Below are 15,667 nucleotides of genomic sequence, written 5' to 3'. Positions count from 1 at the left end.
CCCCCCCCCCCCCCCCCCCCCAAACACTTGAACTGTTTTCCATCCACGTTTGGGAGTCCACTGATGCCAAGGGCCGACTATATGTGCTCACTTATGCTATTTTATATATGGCACTTGAACATCTGTAGATTTGGGTATCCGCCAGGGGTCTTGGAATCAACTTCCCACAGCTAAGTTTTTGGGGAGTCAAAAGTTACATGTGCATTTCCAAGGCCCTGGCCAGGTGGCTCATTTGATTAGAGCATTGTCCCGATACACCAAGGTTGCAATTTCGATCCCCAGTCAGGGCACATACAAGAATCAATCAGTGGTCCTGGCCGGTGTAGCTAAGTGGTCAGCCCATGCACAGAAGAGTTTCAGGTTCGATTTCCAGTCAAAGGCATGACCTGGGTTGCAGATTTGATACCCTGGTTGGGGCACATTCGAGAGACAAGCAATGGATGTGCCTCTTTCACATCAATGTTTCCTTTCCTCCTTCCCTCCCACCCACTCTCTCTCAAAAATCAGTGGAAAAAATATCCTCAAATGAGGATTAACAAAAGAAAATAATCAACCAATGAATGCATAAATAAGCTTAACAACAAATCCATCTCTCTCTTTTCCTCTTCCCCTCCCTCCCTCCTTCTCTCCCTCTCTCCCGTCTCACCCTCCCTTTTTTCCTCCCTCCTCCTCTCTTGCTCTTCCTCTCTCTCCCTTCCTCTCTCTAAAAGCAATAAATAAAAATAAAAGTTTCATGTTGAGTTTTGACTGTGGAGGTCAGTGCCTCTACCCCCCCCCCCTATTTAACAATCAACTGTTTATATAAAAGTCTTGTAAATTGATAAGAAACAGTAGACCTGGCCAATTTTGCTTAGTTTTTAGAGCGTCAGCCTAAGGTCCGAAGGGTCCCAGGTTTGATTCTGGGTCAAGGGCAAGGGCACATACCTGGATTGCAGGTTCACTCATTAGGCTCATGTGGGAGGCAACCAACCTAAGTGTCTCTCTCACATTGGTTTTTTTTTTCTCTCTCTCTCTGCCCTCCTCCTCTCCCCCTTTCACTCTCTCTAAAAATCAATGGAAAAAAATATCCTCGGATGAGGATTAAAACAAAACAAAAAAAAGAAAGAGGACCATATAACCTAGTAAAAGTAATCAGAAGATCCACTTAGGTAGTTAATAGGACAGATTGTCAGTATTCAAGTAAAAATGTTCACCATCCTAATCCTAAAGATCTGCAAAAGCTGATAGCACATAGTGTTGACAAGAGTGTAGAGAAACAGGAAATCTCATAATTTTGACAATGCTGTAAATAATATTTTTAGATAATAATATAGCACTAGCAAAGTGTTACAAGCATGTGTGCCCTTTGGCCCCCATTGGATTTCTAGGCATCTACCCTGCCAGTACATGTGCAGGGATGTGTATCTCAGGGGTGACCACTGTAATGTGATAATAGCAAAACTTTAGCAGTAATCAAATGGCATCAGTAAAATTGTGGTTCAATACATTGCAGCACATTTACACCAGGGGTGGGGAACGTCTGACCCCTGGGCCGTATCATTTGATCTGGCCCTGCCTGCCAAAGCAACTGTAGGCGGGACTTGAAATTCAATAAATCTAGGAACTTTTTTTCAGAGCAACATAATGTTCAAGTTGATAATTTTGTATGCCCAAGAATGATGTTATAAATATCTAATGGCCCTTTGGGCTAGTGTTCAACAAATGGTCTTTAATGATGCTGATAATTATTGTATTTCCCTATCATTTGTTGACTCTCTTATTTTGTTCTTTATTTTAATGTTAGGGTGGTTCTAAAAGTGATTGAATCGGCCTTAAATTTTGCCTCCTGAGCCAGTTCTCGTATTTGCTTGACTTTGAGCTGATTGATTCCCTGGAGATTGGCTTGCCTTTCACCCACCAACAAACAGCCTTGGTTCACATGATGCAAAGCAATAGTAAACTCTTCTCGCTAAGTGATCAAAACACAGTGATCTTTATCTACTTGTTGTTTTTCAGGAATTTCTTTTAGCTAAATCAACAAAACCCCACTTTTCTTTGTTTCTCAACCCATTTCCTTAAAATTCAGAGGTGGGGGAGATGGGTAATATAGTTATGTAGTTCAAAGGGCACAGAAAGTATAGAAAGAATCTTCATCTACCCCTTGACTCCCAGCACCCAGGGCGCTGCCCTTGGGACAACCAGTGGCATCAGTCTCTATTGGTCCTTCCAGAGATTTTCTCTGTGTAGAGAAGTAAAGACACATTTTTTCTTTTCTTCTCAGCAATGCATTTTCTTGACAATTCCTTCTCCACGAACCCTGGGCTTTTGCCAGCTCCTCTTCCTTGGTTTTGCCTGAGAGGGTCTTGGAGTTGTTCTTTCATTCAGCAGAGGTGCTGTGCTCAGCGTGGTTAGTGAGACAAAGGGACAATTTCTGTTCAGTGACGAGGGAAGGCAGGTGTGTCCTCATTTGTTGTTCCTTCAGGAAGCATCCAGAGGTGCTTTAGGATCTAGGACCTAGATCCTAGGATCACATAAACGATTTCTGACCCCGCAGGTTGGTCTGCGACTCCAGCGTCTGGACTTCATTCTCTCCCTGCCTGTTCTGAGTTCACATTGTGGACTCTTCTCTCTGAAATATGTGTCCCCGGGCCAGCCTATCTCTTCCTTCTGCACAGTGAGGAGTGTCATTTCCTTCCAAGGTGCTCTCTTTACACTGGGAATCTTAGCCCAGAATTTGGAAATCTGTACCCAGATTTCTGTCCTGAGCTTCAGACCTAAACACCAAATGCAAACTGTGCTCTTACTATCCTCACTTAACTGCCCCTCACGGGGTGTCCGGAAACCAGCCTCAGCCGGCCTTGCCTTTTCAGCCATTGTGTCTTCCCTGTCTCGGTGGCATCCGTATCCACCAACATGGGTGTCAGCTTCAACAGCCCCCCTCCTCTTACCCTCTGAATATTTCCTGACCGTGTCTCCTTCTCCACCCAAGGCTGCTAGATATGTACTCACTCATCTTGGATTTACAATGCAGCTCTTTCCTACTAAAGAAGAGGGTGGTCATTTCCTCCTTCCATTATTTCTCACACACATTGTCATTCGCCTCCTGGCCCGTCCCTTTTGTCTCAGACCTCCGTGTGCAGAAGGGGGTCTCAGCACCTCATGGAGTGTAGGTCACACTTTTATGTCGAGAACTCCCCCGTGCCCCCAAGCTCTCTGTTATGTGCTCATTTCACTTTTATATTGTTTGGTAAAATTGTCTTTTTCTAAAGGGAATTCCTATACATCCCAAGTTCTGGCTATTGGCACACTTGTTTATTATGTGATGTGGTAGGTTTGGTGTCCTTGGTATTCTGATCACCAGAGTCCCGAGTTTTTCCCTTCTGAGATGTGTTTGGCTCCTGTGTACCAGTTCCTAGAGGACAAGAGGATGTGATGATGTGTGGAGGGTGCTGATTGCTCAGTGAAGAGAGAATTCTTTCGCTTTATACACTTCTGGGTTTTTGTTTTGTTTTTAATACTCACCCAAGTCCATGTTCATTGATTCTTGGAGAGAGGGGAAAGTCAGGAGGGTGACAGAAAAACATTGATGCGAGAGCAGAATATCGACTGGTTGCCTCCGCACATGACCAACTGGGGCCGGGGATCGAACCTGACACCTAGGTGCGTGTCCTGACCAAGAATCGAACCTGAGACCTTCGGGTATGGGACGATACTCCAAGTGAACCACACCAGCCAAGGTGTATTCATTTTATTTTTTACAACCAGCAACTGCATAAGATGAAAGGAAATGTATAAAAATAAGTTGAATTAAGATAGTAGAAATAGATAAATTTCTCTTAAATGTTCTTTTATAACAAAACTTTAAAAACTTATTTTTACAGCTCTGATGGGGATGTCTAATGTTCCAGTTTTCTTTAATAAATTATTTCTGTGCAAATTTAACTATCTTTAGCCATCAGGCTTACAGTTGATCTGAATATATGATATCTCTGGCATTATCACATATGCAAATTGTTGACTTTTTAAAAAGTTCTCTGCCAGCCATCTATTGCTCTGGGGTTTTCTATAGCAGCAGCTTGTAATCTATCAGTTATATTACTTGAAAATTTTGAAGGGATTTGCATGGAATCCTGCGGTGTGTGTGGACTTTGGAGTCAGACAGCTCCGAGTCCCGGCTCTGGCACCTCCTAGCTCGGGGGAGTCCTGGGACCAGTTTCTTCACTTTCTCAGTCACCCGACAGGTGGGCGATTCTGTTAGATGTGATCATGGATGTGAAGCTTCTGGCTCTGCTTCAGACACGGCACTTGGTAACTGTTAGCCTTGTGCTTGACTTGGTGTAAGTGTATTAACTCATTTCTGCCTGTTAGAGGTTAGGATGATTCTGATAGAGACTGCCTGTTAGGGAACCTTGGGCGGCTCTTTCTGCCTGCACAGTTAAGCTTGTACATCTCCTCTGTTTTCACAGCTCGTCTCTGTGTGACGCCTGCTGTAACTCAGGAACCCTCATGTGCTGTCTGTAGTGTAGCAGTCATCTACTGCTCTCTAGCAGATTACTCCAAAGCTTAGCAACTTAAACGCAACGTTGTTACCGCGAAGTTTCTGAGTCATGTGTTAGGGAGTGACAGCTGCGCGGGTCTGACTCAGGTGCTCTTCGGTTAGAGCAGGGGTCCTCAAACTTTTTAAACAGGGAGCCAGTTCACTGTCCCTCAGACCGTTGGAGGGCGGACTATAGTTTAAAAAAAAACTATGAACAAATTCCTATGCACACTGCACATATCTTATTTTGAAGTAAAAAAACAAAACGAGAACAAATACAATATTTGTATTTGCATGTGGCCCGTGGGCCGTAGTTTGAGGACCCCTGGGTTAGAGCCACAGCGCAGGCCTCCGCAGATTTGTGGGGGCTGGCGATCGCTTCCAAAGGCCTCGCCTGGCTGCCCTCAGGAGACTGCACTTGCCCAGCTGTGGGCGTGAGGTCTCCCTGCCACCCGGGCCTGTCCATCTGGGAACTCCTGTCCTCACCGAGCCACAGTGCCTTACTCTGCTCCTTAGAAGCAAATCACTAAGTGCCCCCTATACTCAAAGGGGAGATATTAAGTTCTTCCTTCCGAGGGGAAGATTGTCAAGGAATTTGTGGACCTACTTAAAAACTACCACACCTGCCCAATGGCGTGGCTCAGTGGTTGAGTATTGACCTAACCAGGAGGTCAAGGTTCAGTTCCTGGTCAGGTCGCATGCCCGGGTTGTGGGCTCGATCTCCAATGGGGGTGTGCAGTAGGCAGACGATAAATGATGCTCTCTCATTATTGATGTTTCTCTCTCTCCCTCCCTCCCTTCCTCTCCCTCCCTCCCTCCCTCTCCTTCCCTCCTTCTAAAATTAATTTAAAAATATATATTTTAAAAAGAACAAAAAACTACCAGACCTGGGGTGCTTGCTGAAAAGTACGATTCTCAAGGACCAGTTCAGATCTGGTGACTGGTGGGGCCCAGAAACCTGCAGTTGGTACCAGACCCTCATGATTGATCAGGGCCTGGTGCCCACACTTGGAAGCACACTCTGTGCCAGACCGGTCACTTGGTTCTCATTGGTCACACCCCGTGTCTCCACTCAGACCCCGGAGCACACAGAGCCCGTTTCTACTGGAGGCACCTTTTTTAGGCCTGTGTAGTGCCGTTTCCTCCATGGTGCCATCTAACACACCAGCTTTCTCCCCCTTGAACTCCTAGAATAGTCCATCTTTTTTTCTGCTCTTTGGTTCTAATTATTTTGTTTCAATGCTGTACTACTAGTAGAAATTTCAAAAAACAATTGCCTTCTTTCAGCCTGCTCTCTGGCCAGCAGACCCCTCACAGCTCTGTAGCAAGCGGTGTGGTCACTGACTGCCAAGGAGGCTGGCTCCCGCCGTGCTTCCCGGGCGTTAGTACTTTCCTGCAGACGTTTCTCAAGCAGATGGGTTCTTGTGTGTGCCAGCTGTTTCAGCTGCAGGGAGTAAAAGGAGACAGCTGTGCTCCCTGTGGATGGTGAGATGGCAATAAATAGGTCCACCAAAATGTACCATCCCAACCTAAAAAACACTCTAGAGAAGAATGCTGTGAAACAAGGGAGGCAGACTGGGATGAGGCTTTCAGAGAATCTCCCTGAGACCGGAAGGATGAAAAGGAGACAAAACTTCGAGGAAAGGAAGCGCTGGGTGTGTTCTGGGACCTGACAGGAATCGAGGTTGCGGAGCAAGGACTGAGCGGAGGTTGGAGGGATGACCAGAGGCTGCCGACCTAGAGCTCTTCTGACTTCGCTGTTGTGGCAATAACTGGGAGATTCAAACTACAGCTACTCATTCAACTCCTACAGCTGGGAAACGGGGTTCTGTGTCAGTGTAGCCGAGGGAAGCTAAGAAAGAACTCAGGCCTGATGGTTGGCTGTCAGGGTGGCAATCTTCTCATCTGGAACATCAAATCTGAGAATGGCCACAGCAGCGACCGGAGGTGTTTATGTTGGTGATAAACACTCCCCTGCCTTTGGAGATGAGTCAGTTTTCCAGACAGGAAGTCTGTGCATCTGGTTCCGTGTTTTTAAGCTCTGAGCTCAGTTTGTAGGTCAGATACATCCGTGTCTCCGTGCTCTGTTGTTAGCTGCTAGGCCACCTCTAGATTAGCTATGGTGGGCGAGGACCAGCACAGCCAGAGCCTGTGGCTTCTCGCAACTTCCTTTTGCACGTAGCCAGCCCTCCTCACCTTCCAGAGCTCCCCCAGCCCTGTCTCCTGCAGGTGGCAGGACACTGTGCGCTGAGAGACCTGGTCTGGCCAGACTGCCCACGGACTTTGGACGGCCTTTTCCTCTTTTTCTCGTCTCCACTTGTTTGCCAGAGGGTTGGGTGGGATGGCCTCTCAGTTCCTGTTATTTTCTGAGATCGTCTTGTATTAGCCCCGGCCATCATGCTGTGCCTCCTCTGAATTCACAGCTCCTGTTCATACAGCAGCAGTTGACTGTTCTCCTCACTCCATGTGATGCCTGGGAGCTCTGCTGCTCCTGACGAGGCAGTGCATTCTGGTCTCCCCTGGGTCCCCTTGTGTGGCAGCATTCAGGGGGCGAGTTGGTGGACTGCCCTCAGGTGGAACCATGGTCTCTCTACGTGCAGTGTTTCATCCTCATAGAGGCTAAACTGTCTTCATGTTAGGACGACATCGTTCCAAGAAAGTAAGCCCCGCTACGCAAACCTTTTGTCCTGCCCTTGCTTGCTTCAAGTTCGATAGTGTCCCATCAGCCAGAGCAAGTCACATGGCGAGTACAAAGGGAGCCCGCGAGGCAGTGTGATCAGGGCCAGTGACCAAGTCCCTCACAGCTTCCATGCTAAGTGACCTACCCCCTGTGAGGACTTCCTGCCATGGTCTCGTTGAAAATCTCTCAGAATTACTTGGCATTATAAGTCCAGTACACTCAGGATGTAGCTCACTGGGACTGCTTAGACTTACAGAATTAGAACCCCTGGGGCGACACTGAGTCAGACTAAGTCTAGTCACAAACTATTCTTGCCTGAATCCGGTCATCTGTGTTCACGATAGCAAAGTAGCATCCAACTTGTGGGGTCCCTGGCACCTCTGCTTTTCACAAGAGAGAGTTGAGCTGTGGTGTTGGGTTAAAGCTGCTTCATGGTTACACTGTGCTTTCATGTTAGTCTTAGATGTGAACTACTGAACGTTACCAATGAATCAGGCCTCTAGGTAAAAGTGTAAATTTCTATTGCAACAGTGGAAGATAATGTGTAATAACCTGTTCTGAGGGGATTGTGTGTTTGTTTTTTAGCTCTTCAGAGAAGTAAGAATAATGAAGATTTTAAATCATCCAAACATAGGTACTTTCTGCTTTCTTAAGTATTTTTGGGTCTAAATACATTCTTGAAAGTATCTCATAAAGTGAATCACGTGTTCCAGGAGAGAGATGTCTTCCCTCTTCCCAGCCCAGGCACACTTTAATAAAATAGACTCCACATTGTTTATCATTTGTATTAACTTTCTGCAATTTACTAAAGATGGGTTAAAAGCTTAGATACTGAACATGTTAATTTAAAGTTTTAATGCAGTAGAAACATCTATAATTAGATTATAATCTATTTTTTTAATTATTGGAAAATATAGTTATATTTAATTCATAGCTAGAGAGAAGGGAATTCTGTTAAGTCAGAGTTAAGATTTTCAAAGGTAGACCTTTTGCTGTAGCTTTTTTCTAAGAAAATACTTGTACATTGAACCATTTAAAAAGACAGAGGATAGTTATCCACTGGGATTTTGATATGAATTGCTTTATACGGCACAGATCTGTTTTAAGTGTCCTCTGCACAGCTCTGCCGGGTGATGAGGTGGGCTCAGAGATGAGGAAGGGCCCTGGTCCTGCCCTCCTCATTGCAGGACCACGATGGAAGTATGAAGCTGCCGAATCCTGACCTGTTGTACACATATCTCAATGAGAATTTTTGATCCCACATATCATAATAGAACTTTTTAAAAATAATATAACTGCTTCTTTACACAGTGATAGCTCCTGCAGTCTAAAAATATTACTTCAAGAGTAAAATAACTCTTTTATCATGTACATAGTGAACACTTAATAAATATTGATTAGAAGAATAGTGAAATATATACACAAAAAGTGAAATAACTTTTAAGACAGCCAGTTGTATCAGTTTACTATCAGAATCACTTCTCGGAAGTGGGAGAGGTGACATTTGATGTTAAGGGTAGCCTACTAAGAATTCTTGTGGCACAGGAAGAGAAGACTATGCTCTATTTCACCCAGTCTGAGCCACCATTATTTAAAAGGCTTTATTGTTTTATGAACTAAAATAAAAACAATGCTACCAAGCCATCTTCCCATTATCAGCGATATTAGTTAAAAAGTGAAAAACTGTACATTTTAAAATCAGTAAAATATATGTTTGGAGAAAAGAAAAATAACAAGGAATATAATAAAAAGAAAGCCTTCACTTTTTGTTTCAACCCTTTGGGTTAGAGCCAACTCTGAATTTTAAATTCCAACTTTTCATCCAAAACACTTTTTATTACTACTGCCTAGAACTAGCTAACTTAAGCATATTTATTTTATTTTTTAATTAATTAAATTGTACCCTGATTAGAGTTCTCTCTACTTATTACTAACTGACCTATCTTTGATCTATTATCTTTTTTTAAAAAAATCTTTAAATTCTTTATTAGTTAAGGAATTACAAATGTGTGATCTATTATTTTTGATAATAGATTTAAATGTCTAAAAATTTAAATTACTATTGGATTAAAGTCGTTTTCCCAGGAGAGCTAATATTTACATTGGAATTTGAGAAAGGTTTTGTTTATATGTTGATGGTGTTCCAGCATATATGTCTTAAATTTATCTCAATGATTTTTCTTGATAACCCAAATATATCATCTTAGAAATATGATAGTTTTATTCATTAGTTCAACAAACATATATTAAATACTATGTTAGGCATTTTATTTGGCCTATTACTTTTATGTTAAAACATCAGAAAATACCCCAAAATATAAAAGACTAGCATTCCCCCCACCCTTCGGTAAATTTAATTTTAAAGTATGTATTACCAAAATAAAGTAGATAATGCAAAATAGTGATTTGATAGCTTTAGAAATTCAGTTTTATTTAAAAATATGTGTATTTTGATTTTTTTTATGGTTTTATGAATTAGCAGTAATCGGAAGGTTATTTCTCTCTGTCACAGGATCTGATATAATAAAGTTACTCTGACCCATTGAAAAGAATTCTTTTAAAAGTTCTTTTCAGTTAATTATAGTATAATCCCTTCTACTTCTTTCCATCTCTGGCTTCAGAATATTAACAAAGGAACCTTGTTTTTGGAGAATTGTATGTTTCCCAAGCAATACAAGGCTCAGATGGAATTAAATATATCCTTCTAGCCAGAACGAAAAGTAAATGGATTTGCACTTGCAGAAGTAGAGTTGATGGGAGCAGTCCCTGCCGTTTGAATATGAAATAAGTAGGCTTTTCCTGAGGCACAAGGGAAGAGCTGCGGGGCAGGCAGCTACTGGGACTGACGCACCGCCAGCAACGGAGAGGATGGGCAGGCACACTCCCCAGGCTGTGCGTGCACGCCAGGAACACCCTCGCAGCACCCAGAAAGAACTGTTATTTTTATGGAATTCCGAGGTCTTACAAAATATTTTCTGTTGTTGTAATATATAATTAATGTCCTAAAAGCAGTTTTTAGAGGGCCATCTATTAAAATCTTTAATAGAAAATAGTTACTTTCTGTAGTTACAGTTTATATGTACCTAGTATATGCACACAAACATTTGTTTCTTCTGTATCCTCTCCCCTCCCCCAGTGAAGTTATTTGAAGTCATCGAAACTGACAAAACACTCTACCTAATCATGGAGTATGCAAGTGGAGGTAAGAAACTTACATGTGTTTTTCTTTCTTTCCTTTTGGAAGAGTACATTCCCATATTGATAATTATTAAGGTTTCTTTAATATGCACAGTCATAATACACTAGGATGAAAATCAGAAAAGCCAGCTGTTAGCAGTTCTGTGGGTTGTGATTGTTTCACTATTAACATTTTAAATTGACGATATCCAATACTTGGATTTTTTTTATTGTGGTAAAATTGCACAACATAAAAGTTACCATTTTAACCACTTAAAGTGTACAGTTCAGTGGCATTAAGTAATACACATTGTTGTGTAACCATCACCACCCTCTATCCACACAGCTTTTTTCATGTTGCAAAACTATAGCTCTGTCCCATTAAACACTGACTCCCTGCTCCCTCCACCCCCGTCCCTGGCAGCCGCATGCTGCTTTCTGTCTTTATGACTTTGACTGCTCTAGGGACCTTACATGAATGGAATCATCGTTTTTGTCCTTTTGACTGCCTATGTCACTTAGCATAATATCCTTAAGGCTCATCTATGTTGTAGCATGCGACAGGATTTCCTTCCTTTTTAAGACTGAATAATATTCCTGTGTGTGTGTATGTGTGTCTACACCACATTTTATTTCTTTCACGTACTTGGATTTTTAAGTATAACCCTGGATGTTAGCCTGTTTGAAATAGACCTGCTTTTCCTCATCAGATTTACATGTCCTTGGTGTCCATCTTTCCCACGACCAGAAGTGGTGGTTATAGTGCATGTGATTAGAGTCTCCTTAAATATTAAGGACTCGTAATTATTTGCCTGCACGTTTATATAAAGGTAGACATTTTTCTGAAATGAATATATACAGCCGTATTTATAGCTGTTGTCTTTCACAGAGATTCTCATTTTATGTTAGGCTTGTAGTTGTTGGACCCTGTGTGAGTTTGTGGAGGTCGGAAGCTGTCCTGCTTATCTTTGGGTGTTTCCTACTTCTAGCACAGTGTCTGACACATAGCATTTTCTCAACAAATAAGAATTTAATTAACGTTATAAAATTATAAACTACTGGGGACATACTCTATTTGACTCTACAGTATAGCTTAAATTGCTTTGGTGAGAGTTTTATTTTTTCATTAGTACTTTTATTTAGATTATAAAATCTGAAGACAAAAAGTTAAATTGTAGCCTCATTGTAGTGAGTTAACCATTGAATAAAAGATTGGAAGCCTGTTGTGAGCAAGTAGTAGGCACACCCCTGACATCCCTTTTTCGTACTCCTAATTTGTTATTAGTTATAGGACTTGTATTTTAAATGTGTGGTTGAAGAATTTAGTTGGTATTTTCAAAATTGATTAGTAGTAGGAAGAGCTGAAGGATTATTGAAGAACTGAAAATCTCTATGGAGTTCTAATACTATCTACTCATCTTACAGAGTAAATATTAATAACCTTTTCATTTGTGTAGCCTTTACAGTACACAAGTGCCTTCTCTTACCTGATCTGTCCTTGAGCTTCACAATGACTCCATGATGTGGCCGGGCAGTGAGGGATGGCCTTTTATCCTTGAGGCAAGGAGGCTGGGAAGTCTCACTGTGGTCACTTGGCCAGGCCTGGAGCCTCAGCCTTCTGACACTATATAGTTGGTCATGGCTTTCTGTTCCCATCAATTTTAGATACAGTGTTGTAGAGATTGTTCTTATATATGAACAAAACAGAAACATCTGGCCCAGCTAGCGTGCCTCAATGGCTGAGTGTTGACCCATGAACCAAGAGGTCACTGGTTTGATTCCTAGTCAGGGTATATGCCCAGGTGTGTGGAGGAAGCCAATCAATGTTTCTCTCTCATCAATATTTCTATCTCTCTCTTCCTCTCCTTTCCTCTCTCTAAAATCAATAAAGGATATTAAAGAAAAAAACATAAACATCTAAGAAGCACCCAGTTTTAGTAGAAAGAGGATGTGCTTTGGGAAGGAGGTGGGGTCAGTCCATCCAGTTGCCCTCATTGGCAGAGTGGCCTGATAGGTTACATGTCTCTGAGTTTCTCAGTGACTTGCTAACATGGCCCTCCTCTGAGGAGCATTAAAAAGCGTTAAGCAGTGGAGGCGGTGTATTGGCTTTGGCCATTTGTTTAATCATCTCATAAAGCACTGTCAGTTTTCAGGATATCTGTGTGATTGTTCACGTTTGCCATTTTGAACAATAAAAGTTTCATTAGATTTACTACCTGTTTCTCCCCAGTCTGGTGTTTTTCTGTTTAGCAGAATCAGCGAATTATAGAGTTGGAAGAAATCTTAGAAATCATCCAGGACACCTACCTAATATTACAGATGAAACTAAAGCCTGGAAAGATGTTTTGTGCCAACAGTTCCATCACTAGTGGCAGGACCTGAGCCTTCATCCAAGAGCTTTCTCGACTGTCCTGTCCAGTGTCCTTCCATCAACCACAGGGCCCCTGACCTGGGTGGAGAGAGCCACTGTTTGCTATTCTTTCTCTAAGAGATAGATAGCCTTTAGATCAGGGGTTCTCAATCTGTGGGTCTCGACCCCTTTGGGGGTCGAACCCCCTTTCACAGGGGTTGCCTAAGACCATCGGAAAACACATATATAATTACATATTGTTTTTGTGATTAATCACTATGCTTTAATTATGTTCAATTTATAACAATGAAAGTGGGGGTCACCACAACATGAGGAACTGTATTAAAGGGTCGCGGCATTAGGAAGGTTGAGAACCACTGCTTTAGAAGTTTTCAGTTTAGCAGCTTAATCTGAGTGCTCATACATCTATAATAATAAAAGTATAATATGCTAATTAGACCCGACAGCCGAACGACCTTCTGGACATCCTTCCAGACGAAGCCGCGGCGGCAGGGGTGACCAAGGCAGAGGTGGTTAGGGGCGGTCAGGCAGGCAGGTGAGTGGTTAGGGGCAGGCAGGCAGGCAGGGCAGAGGGGTGGCTCGGGGCGATCAGGCATGCTGGTGAACAGTTAGGGGCAATCAAGCAGGCAGGCGAGCAGTTAGGGGCGATCAGGCAGGCAGGCAGAGTGGGTAGAGGTGATCAGGCAGGCAGCTGAGCAGTTAGGAATCAGCGGTCCCGGATTTCGAGAGGGATGTCCAATTGCAAGAGGGTGCAGGCCGGGCTGAGGGACACCTCCCACCCCACTCCCCCACAAATTTTGTGCACCAGGCCTCTAGCTTTTAATAAGGAAAAACAGATGTGGGATGAATTCCTGATGTATAACTTAGTAATTGTGAGTATGATTTTATGGTTCCTAAAACTCTTAAGAGGTTTATATTATATTTGCAGTTATAAAATTGTTTTAAAATTACTTTGACAGACTTGGACTTTATCTGTGAGAGCAGAGGAGAATATGAAATGAGGGAGTAGCGGGTTAGGTGTGAGGAAGGGACAGACCCCTACAATAACTAGTGGGTCTAATTTATTAATGTTTTTTAAGTCAAAACTGTTTTCCATATGATATGCATATATCCTTAGTTGTTTTCACATTTTAACTACTTGTTTTGTTTTTTTTAATCCTCACCGGAGTGTATTTTTCCATTGATTTTTAGAGAGTGGAAGAGAGAGGGAAAGACAGAAATATCGGTGTGAGAGAAATACATCGATTGGTTGCCTTCTGCATACGCCCCAACCAGGGTCCCAGAATCAAACGTGGACCCTTCAGTCTGCAGGCCAACATGCTATCCACTGAGCCAAACCGGCTAGGGCTTAGCTACTTGTTTTGACATTGTGTTCTTTTTGCAAATAGAAAGGTCATTTCCTTAGAAAATGCTGACATTTTAGGAGCTGACATTTAATTTCAGAAGTCATCACAGTTAAATGAATTATTTGGTGGTAATTGACATGTAATACCTTTTTAAAAGATCATTATGCAATCAAGTGATAAATGAAAAATATTCTCCCTTGTTTAAAAATGTATCCGAGTTAGGGCTAAAGGCTTAAAAAGGCAGAGATAGTCATCGCAATTCAGAATGACTTTTTCCTCAAAAATATTTATGTTCAGAACCAGCTGTTTTTAAGTATCAAAATGTTTTTTAAAATATATTTTTATATTTTTATTGATTTCAGAGAGGGAGAGAGAGAGAGAAATATCAGTGATGAGAGAGAATCATTTATTGGCTGCCTCCTGCACGCTCCCCACTGGAGATCGAACCCACAACCTGGGCATGTGCCCTGACCAGGAATCAAACCATGACCTCCTGGTTCGTAGATCAACAATCAACCACTGAGCCACGCCGGCTAGGCAAAATATTTTTGTCAAATGTTGTCACTAAGCTGATGGTGGTATTCTTTGTTTGTATGAAGTAGACAGGATTCTTTCCTGAACACATTTTACACCACGTTTGTTAAATTAGTACTCTTTCTGTGGATTTCAGAGGCGTTGTTTCTTTATTCCAAATTGATAAGCAATTGGCAGTACTGATACATTCATTGAATGTCACCCCTCTTCCCCAAGAAATGTCCACCAGCGCATTCTCTTGGCTTTACCCCCACACTTTGTCCTGATTCCCTCCCTTCTCACATCGCTGCCTTGTCCCACTCTAGGCCCAGCGCTCTCATCCTGTCTCTTCCCCACCCCTAACCTGCTTCTCCCTCTAGCAGCCAGAGTGATCCTTGTAAGAGGTCAGCCATTTTATATTCTCCTCTGCTCTCACTTGGCACTGTGCCTGAATCCTTACCAAAGCCCACCAGCCTCTTCGGGACCCCACCCTCCTACCCATTCCTGTGCCCATCCACTGCTGCCCTTGGTCAGCAAAATGTTTGCACACACAAGCACACTTCCTGTTCCTTTGTCCGTTTTTTCTCCACAGTACTTCTTATCATCTGACATACTGTATATTCACTTGTCTGTCCACTACCTGTCTCCCCTACTAGAATGTAAACTCCACAAGGAAAGGGACTTTGCTTTGTTCACCACTCTGTTTCGCCAGAGCCTGGGACGGTGCCTGGCAGTTAGTAGGCACTCAATAAATATTTGTTGAATGAATGAGTATATTCATGAAGTGCTGGTTTGTCATAGTCCTCCAGTAAAGACATCCTCTTTTAACAAAAATAACATCCATTTTCACTTTTAATTTTCACTTTTAAGTTTTTATTAAAGCACATTAAAAATAATATTTAAAATGAAAGTTTATAATTTAATTTCAGGGCTTTTATCTAGCTTCAAGATTTTGTAGATGAACTTTACCTGTAGTTGAACTTAAGGCGGACTTAGTTTAAATTCCACATATTTCTGTTTATCTTCATACCTATATTTAAAAATAAAATTAAGGCATTGCTAAG

General features: G+C 42.3%; 1 protein-coding gene across 14 annotated transcripts in view; it reads left to right on the top strand.

Moving 5' to 3' along the window:
- MARK3 (MAP/microtubule affinity-regulating kinase 3) overlaps positions 1-15,667 on the top strand; it is an 89,340-nt gene that overhangs the window by 41,251 nt on the left and 32,422 nt on the right. For 13 of the 14 annotated variants that reach the window (XM_014535650.1, XM_014535636.1, XM_014535644.1 and 10 more), the window contains 2 exons: positions 7,782-7,830; positions 10,333-10,398. In XM_014535650.1, coding sequence (XP_014391136.1) covers positions 7,782-7,830; positions 10,333-10,398 — 115 coding nt within the window. Of the gene's footprint in view, positions 1-7,133; positions 7,176-7,781; positions 7,831-10,332; positions 10,399-15,667 lie in introns of those variants that run through there. The other variant, XM_014535654.1, reaches the window with a different exon arrangement.

This window comes from Myotis brandtii, unplaced genomic scaffold (genome assembly GCF_000412655.1).
Source record: "Myotis brandtii unplaced genomic scaffold, ASM41265v1 scaffold1020, whole genome shotgun sequence".
NCBI lineage: Eukaryota > Metazoa > Chordata > Mammalia > Chiroptera > Vespertilionidae > Myotis > Myotis brandtii.
This window is presented reverse-complemented; position numbering and strand designations above follow the sequence as displayed.